A 23,465-nucleotide genomic window follows, 5' to 3' on the forward strand; every position below is an offset into this window, starting at 1 on the left:
ACAAAAATTGGCCAGGCGCGGTGGCTCGTGCTTGTAATCCCAGCACTTTGGGAGGCCAAGGCAGGCAGATCACAAGGTCAAGAGATCGAGACCACCCTGGTCAACATGGTGAAACCCTGTCTCTACTAAAAATACAAAAAATTAGCTGGGTGTGGTGGTGTGCACCTGTAGTCCCAGCTACTCAGGAGGTTGAGTCAGGAGAATCACTTGAACCCAGGAGGCGGAGGTTGCAGTGACCTGAGATCGCGCCACTGCACTCCAGCCTGGTGACAGAGTGAGATTCCGTCTCAAAACAAACAAAAAATACAAAAATTAGTTGGACGTTGTGGCAGATACCTGTAATCCTAGCTACTCAGGAGGCTGAGGCAGAAGAATCGCTTGAACCTGGGAGGCCGAGGTTGCAGTGAGCCAAGATTGTGCTATCTCACTCCAGCCTGGGCAACAAGAGGGAAACTCCATATCAGAAAAAAAAAAAAAAAAAAAGATATTCAAACCATTTGTTCAAACCCAATTTGCAAATATTGTTCATACATTGGATTGAGTACATATAGAGAGACATTGAAGCTATTAATTGTGTCACATCCTCAAACACAGTCCCTCTTTTGGACTCTTACATTCTGCTTTATTTTCTCTCCTTAGCCAATTTTTTTATATGGCTACATTTTCAACATTGTGAGCACGTTTTAAGAAATGTGCAGCCTGGAGCTCAATAGGTATCCCTTCCTCCCAGATAAAATTATTCATCAATATTAGTTTTATGTATAGTATAAATATCTTTATATGTGTACAAATAAATGTGTGTGTATGTGTACAGATGGATGGATAGATGCAGTATACTAAAAGTATTTATGTTTTTTTTTCTCTTTTCCCAAAGTAGCAACTTAGATAACAGAATTAGATCCAGGTGTGTCCTGGTGTCCTTCTAGGCTGAACCCCTAAGACTTGGTGGGAATGGTTTGCTGCTTTCCTCCATACTTAATTTTCCTCTTTGTTTCCATAGATAAATATCATTCAGGGAATTGTGGCAGAAATCAACACCAAGACTGGCGAATCTGAATGCCGCTATTATAAAGAGCGGCTTCTTTACTTGGAAGAAGGCCAGAAAGACTCCCTGATCGACAGCTCTCGAGTCTTGTGTTGTCATGGTGAACTGAAGAACAATCGGGGCGTGGTAAGTAGTTACTCCCTTTAAGCAGTCTCATCCTCCTCCCCTATCCCTAATTCATTTGATGTGGAGCCTCCTCTTACAATTTCTTCCTTATCTAGGGTCATGTTCTTTTTTTTTTGAGATGGAGTCTTGCTTTGTCACCCAGGCTGGCTCACTGCAACCTATGCCTTCCCAGGTTCAAGCAATTCTCGTGCCTCGGCCTCCCAAGTAGCTGGAACTGCAGGCGCGCACCACCACGCCCGGCTAATTTTTGTACTTTTTTAGTAGAGACAGGGTTTCACCATATTGGGCCAGGGTGGTCTCAAACTCCTGAGCTCAAGTGATCCACCCGCCTTGGCCTCTCAAAGTGCTGGAATTACAGGCTTGAGCCACCGTACCTGTCATTCATTCTTTCAAGCAAAAATTGCTTTTCCAGTGTCATTTATGTCACAGGACCATATGTGTGTATGTATATATATATTCATTCATATTTTGTAATGTTAAGGATCAGTACATATTCAGAAAGAATTTTGGAAACCAACATAGGGTTGCCAGCTATTTATTTTGTCTGATCATGACTTTGAAAAACAAATGCAGAGGCCGGGCGCGGTGGCTCAAGCCTGTAATCCCAGCACTTTGGGAGGCCGAGACGGGCGGATCACGAGGTCAGAAGATCGAGACCATCCTGGCTAACACAGTGAAACCCCGTCTCTACTAAAACTACAAAAAAACTAGCCGGGCGAGGTGGCGGGCGCCTGTAGTCCCAGCTACTCGGGAGGCTGAGGCAGGAGAATGGCATGAACCCGGGAGGCGGAGCTTGCAGTGAGCTGAGATCCGGCCACTGCACTCCAGCCTGGGCGACAGAGCGAGACTCCGTCTCAAAAAAAAAAAAAAAAAGAAAAACAAATGCAGAATAGTTAACATCTCACACTTTGATTTAAGAAAATAAAGGATGATCTTAATAAGATGTTAGAAGGATTTAATCTCAGAAAAAACAGTCTTCAGTTGAATGCATTTAACTTCTTTATTGTGGATTGGGGCCCATCCACAGACTGGCATTTTAAAACCAGTTTTTTAAAAATAACAACCTATCTTCTATTGGTTGCATATTTAGCTTTGACCTTTAGATACCCATTTTCTGGCTTTTATTCCCAAGTGGATACCAATGGTTCCTCTTCTGCTATCATAGCAACTGTGCATATGTCCCTTAGAGCACTTAATATAGTGAGTTGCAATTCTCCATTTGTCTGTCAGTATATTCCATTATACCATGTTATTTTGGTGGGGGGACTGTGTTTTGTCAACCTTAGAATCTATTATGGGGACCTGGCACATACTGGGTACTCAATGAATGAATGCTTATTTAAAGAGAAAGATGAATTTGAATTATATGAGAGTTCAAAATTCATTTAGCTCACCAAGCTATTTGTATGTATAGCCAGTAGAAATTGTGTATGTGTGTGTGTTTAAATTTCTGTGTTGAGATAACCATTGGGAGAGAGACTCTGCATTTTGATTGTATTTCATCTTCAGTATCTAGCCAACCCTTAGAATGAAAGCCAAAACTAGATTGAAGGGTTCTTAATAAAATTTTGATAATTCAAGGGACATCCGTTTAGCCTAGACTGAGCAGACATGGGAATATTACTTGAAATCAGTAAACACATGTTATAACCCATTATCAGGGATTCTGTGGATCCAGCCAGTGCATGGTATAGTGCGTGTAATGAGGCCTATCAAGTCTGTTGCTTGAAGATGTGTGTCTGTGGGACTAGGGAGTTACTGATTGCTAGAAAGCTGCATTGTTTCTTGCTTATTTTCAGAAAGCACCTGTGGACTTCTAGTATCTGACACCAAGCTCCTTGAACGTTCTTTCTAGGAAGCCCAATGAGAAATAGGAAAATGCACTGCTCCACAGGGTGTAAGCCTATTATCTTTCTGTACATCAGTCAAGGACTGAGAACTCTCTGGTTAGATGTGCCTAGGGCATAAAGATAAGCTCTAGTTTTTATTGCAGGCAGATAGATGTTTGAGAACAAAGATAGTTGGGGTGGGAGGCTTGTGGGGTTTTTTTCCCCCAGTAGAGTTGTAAAAGTCATTGTGAATGGCCGGGCTAACGCCTGTAATCCCAGCACTTTTGGGAGGCTGAGGTGGGCAGATCATGAGGTCAGGAGATCGAGACACCATCCTGGCTAACACGGTGAAACCTTGTCTCTACTAAAAAATACAAAAAAAAATTAGCCGGACGCGGTGGCGGGCGCCTGTAGTCCCAGCTACCCGGGAGGCTGAGGCAGGAGAATGGCATGAACCCGGGAAGCGGAGTTTGCAGTGAGCCGAGTTCGTGCCACTGCACTCTAGCCTGGGTGACAGAGCAAGACCCCATCTCAAAAAAAAAAAAATTCACTGTGAAAAAAGTCTTGGGTCAGAAAAAAAAGCACAGTAGTTTGAGGGCAGGAAGGAGCTGAGACCAATAAGAGAAATTATCAGTGAACATTCATAAATGACTTTTTTGCTTGCTTGTTTGTTTGTTTTTTGAGACAGAGTCTCACTCTGTTGCCCAGGATAGAGTGCAGTGGCACGATCCTGGCTCACTGCAACCTCCACCTCCCGGGTTCAAGCAGTTCTCGTGCCTCAGCCTCCCGAGTAGCTGGGATTACAGGCACCCACCAGCATGCTTGGCTAATTTTTGCATTTTTAGTAGAGATGGGGTTTCACCATGTTGGCCAGGCTGTTCTTGAATTCCTGACCTCAAGTGATCCATCCACCTCGGCCTCCCAAAGTGCTGGGATTACAGGAGTGAGCCACCGTGCCCACCTGAGTTGTATTTTTAAAAGGTTGCCCAGACAGTCTCAGCCCACCTTGGCTAGAAAATTGATAGAAGTAGAAACAGTGTAAAAATCTGATTATTCCAAATACTGTACATTAAAACAATCCCCAAAATAAAATTCTTAACACATTATTTCCACAACTACCACACCAAAAAGCCTTTAACTTGGTTTTGTGCTTTATCCTGTTTTTCAGTCTTCTTAAATATACATTTTATTCCCTCTAGCCAAGATCTGGTTGGGTTTTGTTTCTGTGTTTGTGTGTGTTTGGGAGGTAGTAGGGATAGGGGTGGGAGACATATGGGTTTCTTTTCTCCCAAATTTAAAATGATCTAATAATATTGAGTGTGCTTCCACTATCCCAAGTCAAAATTCTAATCCAAAGTTTTTAATTCAGTTCCCATTTTTGTTTTAGATTCAGGGGGTATATGTGCAGGTTTGTTACAAGGATATACTGCATGGTGCTGAGAATGGGCTTCTGTTGATCCCATCACCCAGATAGTGAACATAGTACTCGATAGGAAGTTTCAGCCCTTGCCCCTCTCACTCCCTCTTGCCTTTTAGAGTCCCCAGTGTCTGTTGTTCCTATCTTTATGTCCATGCGAACCCAAGATTTAGCTCCCACTTACAAGTGAGAACCTCTCCTCTTCTGGTCTCTCCCCTTTAAGACCGCTGGATTGACATTCCCAAATATTTCCACCAGAAAGCTAGAACCTAGTTGCAAAGTTGTGGATATTTTCACTTCAGTTCCTAAGCATTTCCAAACTGTGAGAAGTCTGGCACTTAGCATTGAATGGAGCAAATTTACCCCAACTCCACCAAGCACACCTGCTTTCATAATGGGGCCTAAAACAAGCCTTCATTTTTGCAATTTTCTTTTTGCCCACATCACACACATCAGTTGTCAACTTTTCTCTTCAGAGAACCAAGGTTCTGATGAACTTAACTGAGAAGGAAAATGTGGATCTTTTTTTTTTTTTTGAGACAGAATTTACTCTTGTCTCCCACTGCAACCTCTACCCCCTGGGTTCAAGCAATTCTCCTGCCTTAGCCTCCTGAGTAGCTGGGATTATAGGCACCCGCCACTGCACCCGGCTAATTTTTGTATTTTTAGTAGAGATGGGGTTTCACCATGTTGGCCAGGCTAGTCTTGAACTCCTGACCTCAGGTGATCCGCCCACCTCGGCCTCCCAAAGTGCTGAGATTAGAGGCGTGAGCCACCCCACCCGGCCTGATGATCTTTCTTTGTGGCTGTGTCAGCATACTCTGGTTCCCTCAGGAATGAGCAGTCTTCTGATTTGGAGTTCCTGGATAAAGCTGATAATGACTCTGTGGTTGAAGGAACAAGTGTTTTTTATGGGTTTGGAACGCAAAGATTAATATTAGCTTTGATATACCAGTCTCATTTTTTATAGACTATTTGTAATTTTGATGTTTTAGAATTTTTTTTTTTTTTTTCGGAGACAGTCTCGCTCTGTCACCTGGGCTGAAGTGCAGTGGTGTGATCTCGGCTCACTGCAACCTCTGCCTCCTGGGTTCCAACGATTCTTCTGCCTCAGCCTCCTGAGTAGCTGGAATTACAGGCGCCCCCGCCCCCCCAACCTCGCCTGGCTAGTTTTTGTATTTTTTGTATTTTTTAAATTTTTTTAGATAGAGTCTTGCACTGTCGCCCAGGCTGGAGTGCAGGCATGAGCCACGGCGCCCGACCTAGTGTTTGTATTTTTAATAGAGATGGGGTTTCACCATATTGGCCAGGCTGGTCTCAAACTCCTAACCTCAAGTGATCCGCCCACCTCAGCCTCCCAAAGTGCTAGAATTACAGGTGTGAGCCACCACATCCAGCCTGCTTACTTAGAATTATATTGAGTAATAAAACCAAAGCCAAGAGAGTGCTAACTTTTTTTCCCTTCATTACCCTCTTGATTCTATTTCCCTTTCTCGTTCTTTTCTTATAGGAGCTGGGGCAGATATGTCTGTACAAGTTGTGAATTGCAATATGAATAGGGCCTCCAAAGTTGGCAACCCTGGCTTGCAGGTATCTGTAGGCAGAAGGGCTTTCTCCACTGAGTCCCTAGGGAGGTGCTTCTACAGGAAGGGCAGTGGACATATCTGGAAGTGCCTCCATCATGCCCAACTTTGGTTCTCCTGGAGGTAGATTTGAACCTAGGAGTTCATAATCCAGTGTGAACCTGGTACCTGGGGACCTCTCTATCCACAGAGGTCCACATATCAACCACTCATTACATTATTGCTTAGTGAAAGCCTGTGGATTTTTTTCTTCTAGAAACTGCATGTTTTCCTGTTCCAAGAAGTGCTTGTGATCACTCGAGCCGTCACCCACAATGAGCAGCTTTGCTACCAGCTGTACCGTCAGCCAATCCCCGTGAAGGACCTCCTGCTGGAAGACCTCCAGGACGGAGAAGTGAGGCTGGGTGGCTCCCTGCGAGGGGCATTCAGCAACAATGAGAGAAGTATGGATAGCAGTTGGGGTTGACATGTTGAACGTTTTTGGCTGTGGTAGTTTGGAGGGAGTGGGCAGCTGGTGGAAAGAGAAAAGCCAGTCTTGAAGTCAAACTGCATTTGAATGCTGTCTCATCACTTCCTGATTATGTACTTTGTTTGGCCCCTGTGATTCTCAGTTTCTCATCTCCAAAATGGAAATGCATACGTACCTCCTTCATAAGATTGTTATAAGGATTTAGTAAGATACTCCAAGTGAACCTATCTACACATCGTTAGTGCTCCTTAAGTTCTCTTTCTCTGTCTTTTTCCATTAGATAAAAACATGCTTAAAACCAGATAGTCCCTACGTGGATACCATTTGCATTATGGTGGGTTTTGCAGTTGAACTGGTAGACTTGTCCCTAAAGAGACATAAAAGAGCATAAGAATGGTCAACTGGAATGTGGGTTCATCTGTAACATTACTCAGTGGGCCTAATTTAAGGCTTCATAAACGAATTAATTAAAAGAAGCCAAGATAGCAATATCTATCGAGTATCTAACATGATACTCAGTGAAACAAGCAGGTAACTTCCTTCCCCTATGGAGCTTGCATTGTGATGGAGGAGAAAGATGATAAGCAAATGAATACTTTAAGTGTTGTTAAGAAAACTTAAAAGCCAGTAAGGGAATAGGAAGGGATAGCAATAGGAGGTCTGTTTTATTTTTATTTATGTATTTTTTTGAGACAGAGTCTTACTCTGTTACCCAGGCTGGTGTGTGGTGGCGTGATCTCGGCTCACTGCACCCTCTTCCTCCTGGGTTCAAGCAATTCTTGGGTCTCACCCTCCCAAGTAACTGGGAATACAGGCGCGGGCCACCACACCTGGCTAATTTTTGTATTTTCAGTAGAGACGAGGTTTTGCCATGTTGGCCAGGCTGGTCTCGAACTCCTGGCCCCAAGTGATCCACCCACCTCAGCCTCCCAAAGTGCTGGGATTACAGGCCCCCAGGCCCCGCCTGGAGGTCTGTTTTAAATGAAATAGGGAATACTTCTTTGAGAAAGTAACCTTTGAGCTTCCTGGGTTAACACAGGCATCATACTGTCCAAGTAATTAGTATGTACTGCCTTCTACCTACTGATCAATCCCTCTACCCTAGGAGTAGGAGTAGTAGAAATAAGAGCTTATGTTTCTTGAGTATTGACTATGTGCCAGGCATTTTATAAGCATTTACATGTATTACATTTATTCCTCATAACAACCATATAAAGTAGGTTCTTGTTTTCTTCATTTTACAAGTTAGGAACTAAGATACAGAGGATTTAAGGTACTTGCCCAAGATCAAAGGGTGGAGCCTAAATTTGAAGGACAGAGATTAGCTTCTAGCCGAAGATGGCTAGCAGTAAAACATTTTGGCCTCCTCTCCCTCTGTTCCTTAGCCTCTAAGCCATTGGAAGTGGTGGTGGTTCCCAGTCTACTGGCTGCAGGGTTAGTGCAAAGGGACAGACTGCAGATGTTTCTGTGAACCAAGCATTGCATGTGGCACACAAGGCCCATTAAATGTCCATTATATTGTTGTTATTAAATAGGCCAGGCATGGTGGCTTACACCTGTAACCCCATCTTTTTGGGAGGCTGAGGTGGTGGATCACCTGAGGTCAGGAGTTCGAGACCAGCCTGACCAACATTGCAAAACCCTGTCTCTACTAAAAAAATACAAAAATTAGCCAGGCGTGGTGGTGCGTGCCTGTAATCGCAGCTACTTGGGAGGCTGAGACCGGAGAATCACTTGAACCCAGGAGGCAGAGGTTGCAGTGAGCGAAGATTGTGCCACTGCACTCCAGAGCAAGACTCCGTCTCAAAAAAAAAAAAATTAAATTAAATGTCTTCCATATTGTGGACTACCATTTCTTTTAAATGCAGATAGCTCCTGTTGAGGTAATTAAAATGTAATTTCATTCGACAATGAAACCAAGTTTGTCTACATATATCTTCTCCATCATTGAATACTAAGTGTATAGATACTCTCGTGGAGAAACATGGGCATGTTTTAATATTAAAAAGAGCCTCTTAAACTGAAAAAAAGCTCTAGCTTGGTCTACTTGTTGAAATTACAGATTATGAAACCCACTTTCAGATCTACTGAATCAGAATCTCTCAAAAAGGGCCTGGGGATTTATTTTTATTTATTTTTACTTTTTGAGAAAAGGTGTCACTATATTGCTCAGGCTGATCTCAAACTCCTGGACTCAAGCAGCGCTCCCACTTCAGTCTCCTGAGGGCATCTGTCTTTTTCACAAGCTCTCACCCCAAGGGATTTTGTTATGCAGCCAGATTTGGTCACCAGTACTCTGGGCTCCCCTAAATCACTTAACTTTGTTGTTCCAAGATGATCTCCACCTGCTGGTTTCTGAGAGCAATGAGGGCAGCTGAACGCTAGACCTGTGTCAACCCCAACTCCCTGATGGTGGCTGCAGGGTGGAGCTGAGCCATGTCCCGGTTCAGTGGGAAACGTTTTGTTATCAGCAATACCTGCCATGGATTCTGGGGTTTAGTGTCACTACGTGTGTTCTCTTTGGCCTGAGGAAGGATCTGTCCATTGACTTTGTTTTTCATGTGTTTTTCCCTTCTAGTTAAAAACTTCTTCAGAGTCAGTTTCAAAAACGGATCCCAAAGTCAGACCCACTCGCTACAAGCCAATGACACCTTCAACAAACAGCAGTGGCTTAATTGTATTCGTCAAGCCAAAGAAACAGTTTTATGTGCTGCCGGGCAAGCTGGGGTGCTTGACTCCGAGGGATCATTCCTAAATCCCACCACTGGGAGCAGAGAGCTACAGGGAGAAACAAAACTTGAACAGATGGACCAATCGGACAGTGAGTCAGACTGTAGTATGGACACAAGTGAGGTCAGCCTCGACTGTGAGCGCATGGAACAGACAGACTCTTCCTGTGGGAACAGCAGGCATGGTGAAAGCAACGTCTGACAGAAGCATGTGCATTTCGGAAAGCAGGCCTGCGTCTTACCTGTACAGTATTTGCATTCCGCAGATGGAACGGTTTGGAGAAGCACTTTTTCATACTTTTGTGAAAATATACATGTTGACCCAGTCTCTTGTATCTGTACCTTTGTCCCTAGTACTGTAACTGCCAATCTGTCTGTGTAAGCTGGAATCTGTGGCAACTATTACCCTGTGTTGTATTTCACAAGTATCTGGATGGATGGAGAGGTACTCAAACAAGTTACTTTCAATTGTCCTGCTGGATTTAAAAAAAAATAGAAAAAGAATCTCGAAACTACTGTTTTACATAGATTGCTTGAAGAGTCCTTCCTTTTGTGCTTCTGTAGCACTTTCCCAGCTCTTAGATGTGGTAGCTGAAGGCACAGAATTTAGAGAGCCTTGTAAATAGGGCATGAGGAAGTCACCTGTGTATCGGGATGGTATTAGAGAGAGAATCAGGAAAGACCAACTCATGAAGTGAACTTGGTTTGATTTTATTCAACTAGAAAGCTTGAAAACATCCCTGGGGATTCTGAAGGCTTAATTTTGCAAAGGAGGACGCACTGTCTGAACCTTGCAACTTCATCCAGTGCAAGTTTGATGCAAGAATGTATTAGGACATAAAATAGAGGCTGACCTTAAAAAGGGCCAGGACAAAAGCAGCTGCCAGCTCTGAATCTTTAACTGAAATGCACATGGCACCAGGAGGTGTCTCTCATAGTTGGTTGCTAGCCTAAAACATCAGAATAGAACCCAAATGGCCTAGGAAAGCCTTCCAGGATAACAAGAAGGCCCTGTCTTCATTGTGTTTCATCTGCCTAGGCCTACTCATATTTTAGAGAATGAATGAAGCAACAAAGAAGAGAGACCATGACTCTATCGATGACACTGTTTATAGAAACACAGGAGAGGAAGAAGTTGGAATGAAAAGCACTTCGTCAGAACCTTGTGTGGGAGCCACTGAGAGAAAAGCAAGGCTGAGAAAGGCCAGAGCCTTGGGCTTTCCTGCTCTGCTTTTGGGTTGTCAGTTTGCCATCTCTGGTTCTGTGCTATAATCAGAATTGTAATTATGTTCTCCAGAGGCCAATTTCATTAACTCTGATGAATTAGGATCAGCTAGCCAGATTAGTAACCTCTTTGTCCAGCATTGATTTACAGTGCAGGGTAAAGTGCAGACCTTAAAAAAAACGAAGTACCTAGAAGAGCTCCCTGCAAGTGTAAATATTAAGGATGACCTGTGCAAAATTATACCCACACCAGCACTAGTGGTAATTATTCTAAATTATTGCCAAAAAGTTTTTCTTTAATCTTCTTTCGAGTTTACAGAAAAGAAAGTAAGTGCATTGATGTCATTTTATTATGTACATATATCATGTGCATTCAAAGAAGCTGTGTGACAGGATATATCAATATAAAAACAAGGTATATACTTTATTTTTTAAAAACAAGGATATTGTGGTCAATTTTACCCTATAAAACATATTTCTGTATTTATAGATCTTAAACATGGTGAATTTTTTCTATTACAAGTTTATTTAAAACTGCTTTGTTTCTCAAGTTGTTATTGATACAGCAAGTGAACCTGCTGCAGACAGAAGCAGAGGAAAGCCAAGAACAGCCTTTTAATGGTGAAGAAAAGAATGAGTGATTCTTTGTAGGAGCCATCAGCCACTTTTAGGAGCCATCAGCCACTGTGTTGGGAAAAGAGGTTTGTCAAGTGTTGGCCTATGGGAAGAAAGTCAATGAATGTTTTGATGAAATGAATGTTTTTGTATAATGGCCTTAAACTTTTCTGGAAATATTTCAAATAAATTACATTATTAAGTCATCCTCCATATGTACAGTGTTTGTCCTACAAACAAAATACAGGTTTCAGCTGTGTTCCTGGGGAGGTTCTTTCTGAAATTTTTGTTTGTGGTTCCTGAATACAAACTTTAAAATAGGGTGCAGATTGATATAAATGCTTGTCTTTGATCTATCAAAACTTTCACAGAACTCGTTTTTTTTTCTTTCTTTCTTTTGAAACAGGGTCTCACTCTGTCACCCAGGCTGGAGTGTGGTGGTGTGATCATAGCTCACTGCAACCTCAAATTCCTGGGCTTACGCAATCCTCCTACCTCAGCCTCCCAAGTAACTGGGATTACAGGTGCACATCACCACATCTGGCTAATTTTTAAATTTTTTGTAAAGATTGAAGTCTCACTACGTTGCCCAGGCTGGTCCTGAACCCCCTGGCCTCAAGTGATCCTTCTGCCACAACCTCCTAAAGTGTTGGGATTACAGGCATAATCCACTGAGTCTGTACAATAACTCATAATTCTAAAATCTATTTTCTCAAGCATTCTCTTTTCATTCACTTACTTATGTGTTCACTTTTAATAACTCTATCTGGAATCCATACTATGTATAAAGTCAAGTGATAAGTCATAGGTGTTACAGAAAAGAAATGTTGAATCTCACTGCTAATATAGGTAACTGTTGAGGAACTTGAGGCTAAATAAAAGGCAAATTTCACTTTGAAATTCTTACTGGAATTTCAGTCTACTTTAATTAAAATGATTAGTACTCGTTCTAGACTGAACGCAGTGGCTACACCTCTAATCCTAGCAGTTTGGGAGGCCAAGGCAGGTGAATTGTTTGAGTCCAGGAGTTCAAGACCAGCCTAGGCAACATGGCAAGACCTCATCTCTACAAAAACACAAAAATTAGCCAGGCGTGGTGGCATGTGCCTATAGTCCCAGCTACTCAGGAGACTGAGTCGGGAGGATCCCTTAAGCCTAGGAGGCAGAGGTTGCAGTGAGCTGTGATCATACTGTTGCACTCCAGCCTGGGTGACAGAGTGAGAACCTGTCTCAAAAAAAAAAAAAGATTAGTACTCTTTCCCACAATTAGTGGGGGTTTTTTTTAGATGAAAAGGCTAAACATTTTTAAGCTGTTAGTAGCCAATTCTCAATAGCACATGGGCCCAATAAGGCTGATAGGTAGTCTTATCTTTACAATAAGCTCTCACCATTTTCTTATACTGTTACTTCCCAAATTTGGCAAGATATTCACATAAATAAATGTAAGTCCAAATTTTTTCCCAAATGCAAACTCGCTTCTCCTAATTCTCTTTTTCTTCCTCCTCCTCCTTTTTTGTCTGTCCTCTTTTCTCACTGCTGCTTTGGCTATTCCCTCCATTTTTTACTCCTATAATTGTACTGACTGTCAATGCTAAAGGATGTATCTTATATTAGAAAATGTTTGTACTGACGTTTTGTGGGTTAGTACAAATGAGTGAGGGCTAAATGGTTTTTCTTCAGTCAATTTTCAGGATGTTATTTCACACACAACTAGATGTAATCCTTGCAATCTACTAGATGTAATCTTTGCAGTCTAAATGAAAACCCATAAGCAATGAACAGAGCCAGAACTAGCAATTTTCTGTAAAATTAGAGCATGGTTTCAGCTTCTGGGTTGTGGTCACCGCCACTGACTGCTTTAGTTTCCATTCCCAGCACAATCTGCAGCAGCTAAGAATGCACAGCTCTTCATAACCACAGCCCTGTTTCAACAAAGACTGTGTGGCTGCAGGAAACTGCAACCCACCATCTTGGTGAAGAGGCTGTTTGACTTTCCATTTACATTCTGTGCATGTCCATTTTTTACTAATTCTCCCAAAGCCTGAGGACTCTCAAAGATTTGGTGAAGAGACTGGCCAGTTTCACTCAGGTCAGTTTCCCTCACCTGGCTCCCCTTGGCATTGAGGAGACAGACACTAAATACCGCTCCCCCCCCACCTTATTGATGCAGTTGATTCAATTAATTCACACTAACTTGTTTATTGACAGAATTCTAGAACTACACCATTGGAAGGGAAGAGGGTTCCCCAAGCCCAGACCTACCAATAGAAATCTGACGATCATCAAAATGTAAAACCTTGTCCACATGAGCACACAGTGAGAAAAGGTGACCGTATTCACTGTACCTCAAAGGTACTGAGGGAAACAAGTTGGAGAAAAAAAAAATGCTCATGACATCATATCTCCTTTCTCCAGATTTGGTTCATGTATCAGTCAGCTGCACAGACCTACCTAGTCAAAGCAGTTTTCAATTGACCTGAGGGAATAACAAGGAATTAGAAGTCATGCACTGTATCTTTAAGAGCCAATCACTTAGCCTAGGAAACTGGACATGCATTCCGAAGCTTGTCCACATGCAAACATACCTAGGTATTAATGAACTGTGCTCTCGTCTGTGAAAGGTTTGAAAATGACATCCTGCAAGTGTTTTATTCTCTGTTGCCAGGGACACTGGACCCCTCGAGCCCATTTAAAAGTGAGACTGTATGTGAAATCACTGTTTTTAAAAATACTAAGAGCTAGTAGTTTTCACTGTTATTTAATAATCACTTTTAAATTTGTACATGTTGCCCAGGCATGGTGCCTTATGCCTGTAATCCCAGCACTTTGGGAGGCCGAGGAGGGCAGATCACTTGAGACCAGGAGTTGAATACCAGTTTGGCCAAAATGGTAAAACCACATCTCTACTAAAAATATGGAAATTAGCCTATCCTGGTGGCACGTGCCTGTAATCCCAGCTACTCAGGAGACTGAGACATGAGAATCACTTGAACCTGGGAGGTGGAGGTTGCAGTGAGCACAGATTGCGCCACTGCATTCCGGCCTGGGTAACACAGTGAGTCTCAAAAAAAATTAAAAATAAATAAATAAATGGTACATATGAAATTTCTCAAAAGTGTGGCCTTGGCCTGAGTATTTTTCATTCATTGTACTGTATACCTGGGGATACTTTTCAATCCAGATAATTTGGAATTTTTTCTTGTATTTTTTTTTTCTTATGTATTTTCATTCCCACAATTTTCTATTTTCTCTTTCAGGAATTCCAGAAAGAGAGATTAACCTTCTGGATTTGATGCCTTAACTTCTGGATTGATTTTCAAATATTCTTAATCTCTTTATTCTTACTTTTTATTTATTTATATTTTGTTCAGCTCTCAAGGAGATTTCCTCACCTTTATCTTCAGATCCTTCTATTAATTTGAGGAGAGGGTTGCCATCACAGTTTTTCTTTTTTACTAAAAGTTTTTTCTTCTATCACTCTTTCTATACTTAAAGCACCCCTATTTTTATGTAACGAAGGCAGTGTCTTCTCTGAACTCTCAGAAGATGTCACAGTTCAGTTGAATTTTCCTTCATCTTTCATTGTTTATCTGGGGGTAATAATGGTAAGTAATAGGATTTGGGGGAGGATTCAATGTGCCAATACATCCAAAGTACTTAGAATGGGTCAGGCACGGTGGCTCACGCCTCTAATCCCAGCACTTTGGGAGGCCGAGGCAGGCAGATCAAGAGGTCAAGAGATTGAGACCATCCTGGCTGACGTGGTGAAACTCCGTTTCTAGTTAAAATACAAAAAATTAGCTGGGCGCGCGTAGTCCCAGCTACTCAGGAGGCTGAGGCAGGAGAATCGCTTGAACCTGGGAGGTGGAGGTTGCGGTGAGCCGAGATCGCGCCACTGCTCTCCAGCCTGGCAACACAGCAAGACTCCGTCTCAAAAAAAAAAAAGTACTTAGAATGGTGCTATGCCAGATATTTTTGTTTACTTCTCCAAATCCACTATACACCCTGATTCACTCTTCTGTGTGTACTTCATCATGGGCTCTCCTGCCTGACATTTCTGGTTTGGTTTGACTCAATGAACATCCTCTCATGGTATCAGTGAGAGGGAGAAGAGTGAGTTTAGTGTATTCATTCCCCCAGCTCCCACCTGAAGGATTGCCTCAGGCTGGTTGCATCTCTTATCATCAGGTCACAGCTTCTCTCAAGGAGTCCTTTCTGAATTCCTGTAACCCTTCTAGCCTAGTATAGTAACAACCCCACTGTCACTAGCCCCAGGATATTGTATTGTCCCTACACACTGCCCAAACTTTGTGTATTGTCCCTTTATGAAAACCTCCTAATTTGAACATTATATTTGACTATGCTGCTGAGCCTCTAATAGATACTGCTTCCTGATATAGTAAACATTATATATGTCTACTATTGTCATCATTTATGTTATTCTACCATTTGCTTTCCATTTTCATATGTTGTGGTCCAAGGATAAACAGATCTTTGGAATCATCAAAGATCGGTTTTGTGTTTCTATTTTTGGCTATCATGATGGATTGTTTTCTGGGAAGATAAATGAAAGCGTATTTCAAAAACAAAGGCAAAACACTTTTTCAGGCATATGAAAGCTGAAAGAATTCATCACCAGCAGACCTCCACTACAAGAAATGTTCAATGGACTTTCTTTGAACAGAAACAGAATGATACCCTATGGACATGTGGATCCAAACAACAGAATGAAGAGCACTAAACATGCAACTATGTCGGAAAATAGGACAGGCTTTTTTATTTTTATTTTTTAAGACGGAGTCTCGCTCTGTTGCCCAGGCTGGAGTGCAGTGGCACGATCTCGGCTCACTGCAAGCTCTGCCTCCCGGGTTCATGCCATTCTCCTGCCTCAGCCTCCCGAGTAGCTGGGACTACAGGCCCGCCACCACGCCAGGCTAATTTTTTGTATTTTTAGTAGAGACAGGGTTTCACTGTGTTAGCCAGGATGGTCTCGATCTCCTGACCTTGTGATCCACCTGCCTCGTCCTCCGAAAGTGCTGGGATTACAAGTGTGAGCCACCGCGCCCGGGCGAGGCTTTTCTTATTATTTATTTATTTTATTTACTTTTTTTTTTTTCTTTTGAGACAGAGTCTCGCTCTTTCGCCCAGGCTGGAGTGCAGTGGCGCGATCTCGGCTCACTGTAAGCTCCGCCTCCCGGGTTCATGCCATTCTCCTGCCTCAGCCTCCCGAGTAGCTGGGACTACAGGCGCCTGCCACCACGCCAGACTAATTTTTTGTATTAGAGACGGGGTTTCACCATGTTAGGCAGGATGGTCTTGATCTCCTGACGTCGTGATCCGCCCGCCTCGGCCTCCCAAAGTGCTGAGATTACAGGCGTGAGCCACGCCCGGCCCTTATTATTTAAACCTCTTTAAAAGTAATTAATTCTAGGTCAGGCATGGTGGCTCATGCCTGTAATCCCAGCACTGTGGGAGGATCACTTGAGCCCAAGAGGCAGAGCTTGCAGTTAGCCAAAATCGAGCCACTGTACTTGCAGCCTGGGTGACACAGCAAGACACTCTCTCTAAAAAAAAAAAAAAAAAAAGGCCAGCCACAGTGACTCATGCCTGTAATCTCAGCACTTCAGGAGGCCAAGGCAGGCGGATCACCCGAGGTCAGGAGTTTTAAGACCAGCCTGGCCAATATAGTGAAACCCCGTCTCTACTAAAAATACAAAAATCAGCTGGGCATGATGGTGCATGCCTATAGTCCCAGCTACTTGGGAGGCTGAAGCATGAGGATCTCTTGAACCTGGGAGGCGGAGGTTGCATAGAGCCAAGACTGCACCTCCGCACTCCAGCCTGGGCAACACAACAAGACTCCATCTCAAAAAAAAAAAAAAAAAGTAATTAGTTATAGTCATGACGTAGTAACAGGGACCAGATTTGCCCTTGCAACTGAAATAAAAACAAAAAGATGAAAAAACCTATAAAGCTATAGCTTTGAAGACACTGGACATCAGGCAATGAAGGACAGTGACCCTAAGAGAAGAGATATTTAAATGAGGTGAGCCCTGCAATTGCTCCAACTTACAGTCTTGAAAGGGATTTCAGGACACAGCACAGGGAGGGTGTCCATTTGCATTGCTATAAAGGAATACCTAGCCTGGTTAATTTATGAAGAAAAGTTTATTTGACTCATGGTTCTGTAGGCTGTACATGAAGCATAGTGCTGGCCTCTGCTTCTGGTAAGGGCCTCAAGAAGCTTCCAATCATGACAGAAGGTGAAGGGGAGCCAGCGTGTTAGATGTCGAGAGAGAGTGAGAGAGCAAGAAGGAAGTTCCAGACTCTTAAACAGCCAGATCTTGTGTGAACTCAGATAACTCATTACTGTCAGGAGGACACCAAGACATTCATGAGGAATCTGCCCTCATGGTTCAAACACCTCCCACTAGGCCCCACCTCCAACATTAGGGATTATAGTTCAACATGAGATTTGGAAGGGACAAACATCCAAAGTATATCAGAGGGGGATCCCAGGTAGAGTCCAGTGAACTTTCTGAGTGGAAGTGTTGGAACTGAGAGCTTAGGGAGACCAAGGCAGCTACAGTTTACAGAACAAAGAGGAGAGCACTCCATGGAGAGACAACCTCAGAGATCTGTAGAGAGTCACCCTCAGGTATTAAGCAGAGCATTGAAAAGTGCATACATGTGAAGAAAATACCCAAGGCTGAGGGGAAATACCCTAAAAAAATTAGAACACACATAGTGCTTGGAATAGTGCCTATCCTCACAAACCAGACTAGAAGAATATCATAATTCACAGGACATTGGGTAAAGTACTCAGAAGGGTCTAGTTTCAGTAGTGGAGAATAATTAGTCCTAGAGTAAACACTGCTCTGGTCCAACCTAATAAATCTTAAAGACCAAATAGTATCAAATTGTTTCCAAGTAACCTAACTGCATCCTGGAGCAAAGCTCAACAACATTTATGGGAATACAAAATTATCCAGCACTGAATAGGGTAAAACTCACAGTGCCTGCCATCTAATCAAAGACTACAAGACATGCAAAGCAGGAAAATACAACCCATAGGAGAAAAACATAAAAACCAATCCAAACTGACTTATACCTGACAGAAATGTTAGAATTAGCAAACAAGGATGTTAAAACAGTTGTTACAGCTGCATTCCATATTTTTAATGTTAAGTAGAAACACGAAAGAGATGAAAAAAGACCAAAATATGATTTCTACAGATGAAAATTACCATCAATGAGATGAAAAACATGGCCAGGCGCAGTGGCTCAAGCCTGTAATTCCAAGACTTTGGGAGGCGGAGGCAGGCAGATTACCTGAGGTCAGGAGTTTGAGACAAGCCTGGCCAACATGGTGAAACCCTGTCTCTACTAAAAATACAAAACTTAGCCGGGAATGGTAGCACACGCCTATAATCCCAGCTACTCGGAAGGCTGAGGCAGGAGAATTGCTTGAGCCTGGAAGACGGAGGTTTCAGTGAGCCAAGATCGTGCTACTGCACTCCAGCCTGGCCAACAGAGTGAGACACTGTTTCAAAAAAAAAAAAAAAAAGGATGGGATTAAGAGGACATTGCGGAAGAAAATACTAGTGAAAAAGACAGCAATATAAATTATTGACCGTGAAACATAGAGAAAAGAGAATTTTAAAATGAAAAGAGCATCAGAGAGCCATGAGATAACTTTCAGTGCCCTAATATGTATGTAGTTGGAATCTCTGAAGAGATGGAGAGAGGTAGGAAACAAAAATTGAAATAAAGCCAAAATTTCTCCAAACTTGATGAAAACTATAAACTCACAGATCCAAGAAGTTTAATGAACCCTCAAGCACAAGAAGCAGAAGAAAAATACAAGACATTTTATAGTCAAGTTTCTCAATCCCAGTGATAAAGAGAAAAATCTTACAAAGCAGCCAGAGGAGGAAAACATGTTACATACAGAGGAACAAAGATAAGGATTACAAAAGAATTCTCATTGGAAACAAGGCAAGCAAGAAGACAGTGAGCAGTATCTTTAAATACTGAGAGATGGCCGGGTGCAGTGGTTCACGCCTGTAATCCTGAGAAGTGACAATGTGCTAGCAGCCTTCACTCTCAGCACCTCCTCGGCCTCCGTGTCCACTCTGGGGGCGCCTGAGGAGCCCTTCAGCCCGCTACTGCACTGTGGGAGCCCCTCTCTGGACTGGCCGAGGCCAGAGCCAGCTCCCTCTGCTTGTGGGGTGGTGTGGAGGGAGAGGCGTGGGCGGGAACCGGGGCTACCCGCAGCGCGCTCCCAGTCCAGCACGAGTTCTGGCGGGTGCGGGCGCGGGCGCGGGCTCCACACTCCGGGTGGCCAGCCGGCACCGCCCACCAAAGGCAGTGAGGGGCGTAGCACCTGGGCCAGTAACTGCAGATGTTGCACTGGGTCCCCCAGCACTGCCGGCCCACATGCACCTCCCTGGAATTCTCATGGGGCCTCAGCCGCCTCCCCGCAGGGCAGGGCTTGGAACCTGCAGCCTGCCATGCCCGAGGCCTCCTCTCGGCACCTTGGGGTCCTCCGCAGCCTGAGTCTCCCTGACGAGTGTTACCCCCTGCTTCCTGATGCCCAGTCCCATCAACCCTCCAAGGGCTGAGGAGTGCAGGCACATGGCTCAGGACTGGGGGCAGCTCCGCCTGCAGCCCCAGTTCGAGATCCACTAGGTGAAGCCAGCTGGGCTCCTGAGTCTAGTGGGGACTTGGAGAACCTTTATTATCTAGCTAAGGGATCCTAAACACACCAATCAGCACTGTGTGTCTAGCTCAGGGTTTGTAGACAAGGTTTGTAAATACACCAATCAGTACCCTGTGTCTAGCTCAAGGTTTGTAAATACACCAATCAGTACTCTGTATCTAGCTAACCTAGTGGCGACTTGGAGAACTTTTCTGTCTAGCACTCTGTGTCTAGCTCAGGGCTTGTAAACACACCAATCAGCAGTCTGTCAAAATGGACCAATCAGCTCTCTGTAAAATGGACCGATCAGCGGGATGTGGGTGGGGTCCGATAAGAGAATAAAAGCAGGCTGACTAGCTAGCCAGCAGCCACGCACTTGGTTCACCTTCACTATTGTGGAAGCTTTATTCTTTTGCTTTTTACAATAAATCTTGCTGCTGCTCACTCTTAGGGTCCATGCTGCCTTTAAGAGCTGTAACACTCACCGCAAAGGTCTGCAGCTTCACTCCTGTCAGCAAGACCACGAACCCACCTGAAGGAAGAAGCTCCAGACACATCTGAACCTCTGAAGGAACAAACTCCGGACACACCATCTTTAAGAACTGTAACACTCACTGCGAGGGTCCGCGGCTTCATTCTTGAGGTTAGACAAAGAACCCACCAATTCCGGACACAATCCCAGCACTTTGGGAGGCCGAGGCGGGCGGATCACAAGGAGACCAGCCTGGCTAACCCCGTCTCTACTAAAAATACAAAAAATTAGCCGCACGTGGTGGCAGGTGCCTGTATTCTCAGCTACTTGGGAGGCTGAGGGCAGGAGAATGGCATGAACCAGAAGGTGGAGCTTGCACTGAGCAGAGATCACGCTACTGCACTCCAGCCTGGGTGACAGAGTGAGACACCATCTCAAAAAAACAAAAAGAAAAAAAAAAAACTGAAAGAACAATAAATAGCTCAACCTAGAATTCTGTACACAGTGAAAATATATTTCCAAAATGAAGACAAAGACTTTCAAACATAAAAAAGCTGAATTTATTACCAAAATACCAGCATTACAAGAATACTAAAGGGTGCAGGGACTCACACCTGTAATCCCAGCACTTTGGGAGGCCAAGGCGGGTGGATCACGAGGTCAGGAGTTTCAGACCAGCCTGACCAAAGAGATCAGCCTGGACAACAGGGTAAAACCCCGTCTCTACTAAAAATACAAAAATTAGCCAGGTGTGGGGGCGGGCACCTGTAATCCCAGCTACTCTGGAGGCTAAGGCAGGAGAATTGCTTGAACCCGGGAGGTGGACGTTGCAGTGAGCCCAGACTGCACCATTGCACTCCAGCCTGGGTGACAGAGTGAGACACCAACTCAAAAAAAAAAAAAAAAAAAAATCCTTGAAGCAAAGAAAATGATGGCAAATAGTTGCTTTAACATTCAAAAATTAGTCAATGCAAATTACCAAAGTAAAAAAAAAAAAATAGATGCAGAAAAATGCATTTAACAAAATTCAGCATACTGATTTTAAAAATAATCTTCAGCAAACTAGGAATACAGGGAAATGTTTTGACACTGATAAAGGATATCTATAACAAACTATGACTAGCCCCACATTACAGAAAAACTGCTTTCCCCCTAAGATTGGAAACAAAAAAAGGATGTTCATTCTTACCACTTTTATTCAACATTGTACTGGAGATCCTAAATAGGGTGTTACATAAAAATAAATAAATAAAAGACATCCCAATTGTAAAAGGAAAGGTAAAACTGTCTTAATTTACAGGTAACATGATTAGGTAGAAAATTTTATGGATATACAAAAAAGCAACCAAAACTAGTGAATAAGCTTAGCAAGTTTGCAGGATACACGATAAACATACAAAAAGCCATTATGTTTCTATATGATAGCAATGACCAGTGACACATTTGAATTTGAAACAATACCATTTAGCATCAAAAATATGAAAAACTTAGAGATAACATTTGAGAAAAATATGCAAAATGTACACTGAAAATTATAAAACATTGAAGAAAAAAGTATTAACACTTAAAAGACCTAAGAGAATGGAAAGATATACTATGTTCATAGATGGAAGACTCAATATTGTTAAGATGTCAGCTCTCCCTCAAATTAATTCACAGATTTAACACAATACAAACCTAAATCTAAGTGGGCTGTTTTGTAAAGATTGACAATCTGATTCTAAAAGTGGAATGGAAATCTAAGAGAACTAGAATAGCCAAAACAATTCTGAAAAAGAACAACAAAGTTGAAAGACTTATCCAAAGCTCACTATAATGCTACAATAGCCAAGACCGTGTAATTCTGGTATAAAAATGGACAGCTGGGGCTGGGAGCAGTGGCTCGTGCCTGAAATCCTAGCGCTTTGGGAGGCTGAGGCAGGCAGATCACCTGAGGTCGGGAGTTCGAGACCAGCCTGACCAACATGGACAAACCTTGTCTGTACGAAAAATACAAAATTAGCTGGGTGTGGTGGCACATGCCTGTAATCCTAGTTACTCGGGAGGCTGAGACAGGAGAATTGCTTGAACCCAGGACACGGAGGTTGTGGTGAGCCGAGATTGTGCCATTGCACTCCAGCCTGGGCAACCAGGGCGAAACTCTGTCTCAAAAAAATAAAATAAAATAAAAGATGGACAGTTGGCCAGGCGCGGTGGTTCATGCCTGTAATCCCAGCACTTTGGGAGGCCGAGGAGGATGGATCACCTGAGGTCATGGTGAAACCCTGTCTTTACTAAAACCACAAAAATTAGTTGGGCATGATCTGATGCGCACCTATAATCCCAGCGACTTGGGAGTCTGAGGCAGGAGATTCACTTGAACCTGGGAGGTGGAGGTTTCAGTAAGCCGAAATCACACCACTGCACTCCAGCCTGGGCAACAGAGGAAGACTCAGTCTCAAAAAAAAAAAAAGAAAGATGGACTGTCAATAGATACAAATAAGAGTCCAGAAATATAACCAAACATGTATGGTCAATTGATTTTCAACAGGATTACAAAGTGAATTCAGTGATAAAGGATAATCGTTTCAATACATATTGTTAGAACAACTGGATATTTATATGCAACAAAACCTAATAATTTAGGCCTTTACATTACATCTTATACAAAAATAAATGGATCATAAATATAAATGTAAAACCGAAAACTATATAACCTCTAGAGGAAATCAGGAGAAAATATTTGTGACCTTGGGTTAGGCAAAGATTTCTTAAATGGGACCCCCAAATCATAATCCACAAAAGAAAAGAATTGATAACTGAGACATCATTAAAATTAAGAACTTCTGTTCTTCAAGATATGGATTAAAACACTGAAAAGACAAGCCACAGAGTGGTAGAACATATTTGCAAATCACATCTCTGACAGAGAATCTGAATCCAGAATAAACAAATTTCAAAATTCGGCCAGGTGTGGTGACTCACACCTGTAATCCCAGCACTTTGGGAGGCTGAGGAAAGTGGATCATTTGAGATCAGGAGTTTGAGACCAGCCTGGCCAACATGGTGAAACCCGGTCTCTACTAATAATACAAAAATTAGCAGTGCATGGTGGCAAGTGCCTATAATCCCAGCTATTCGGGAGATTGAGACAGGAGAATCACTTTAGCCCAGGAGGCAGAGGTTGCAGTGAGTGGAAATCACACCACTGCACTCCAGGCTGGGTGACAGAGTGAGACTCAATCTAAAAAAAAAAAAAAAAACTTAAAATTCAAC

The 23,465-nt window shown here is 43.0% G+C and overlaps 1 protein-coding gene across 11 annotated transcripts in view; it reads left to right on the forward strand.

Annotated features, from left to right (window-relative positions):
- Positions 1-11,243, forward strand: part of ARHGEF3 (Rho guanine nucleotide exchange factor 3) — a 340,374-nt gene extending 329,131 nt beyond the window's left edge. For 9 of the 11 annotated variants that reach the window (XM_007984680.3, XM_038003769.2, XM_007984679.3 and 6 more), the window contains 3 exons: positions 1,001-1,171; positions 6,257-6,443; positions 9,048-11,243. In XM_007984680.3, coding sequence (XP_007982871.3) covers positions 1,001-1,171; positions 6,257-6,443; positions 9,048-9,400 — 711 coding nt within the window. In that variant the 3' untranslated portion in view covers positions 9,401-11,243. The remainder of the gene's footprint in view (positions 1-1,000; positions 1,172-6,256; positions 6,444-9,047) is intronic. The other 2 variants (XM_007984678.3, XM_038003772.2) reach the window with 1 other exon arrangement.
- Positions 11,244-23,465: the final 12,222 nt, after the last annotated feature.

The sequence above is a fragment of the Chlorocebus sabaeus genome, chromosome 22 (genome assembly GCF_047675955.1).
Source record: "Chlorocebus sabaeus isolate Y175 chromosome 22, mChlSab1.0.hap1, whole genome shotgun sequence".
Taxonomy (NCBI): Eukaryota; Metazoa; Chordata; class Mammalia; order Primates; family Cercopithecidae; genus Chlorocebus; species Chlorocebus sabaeus.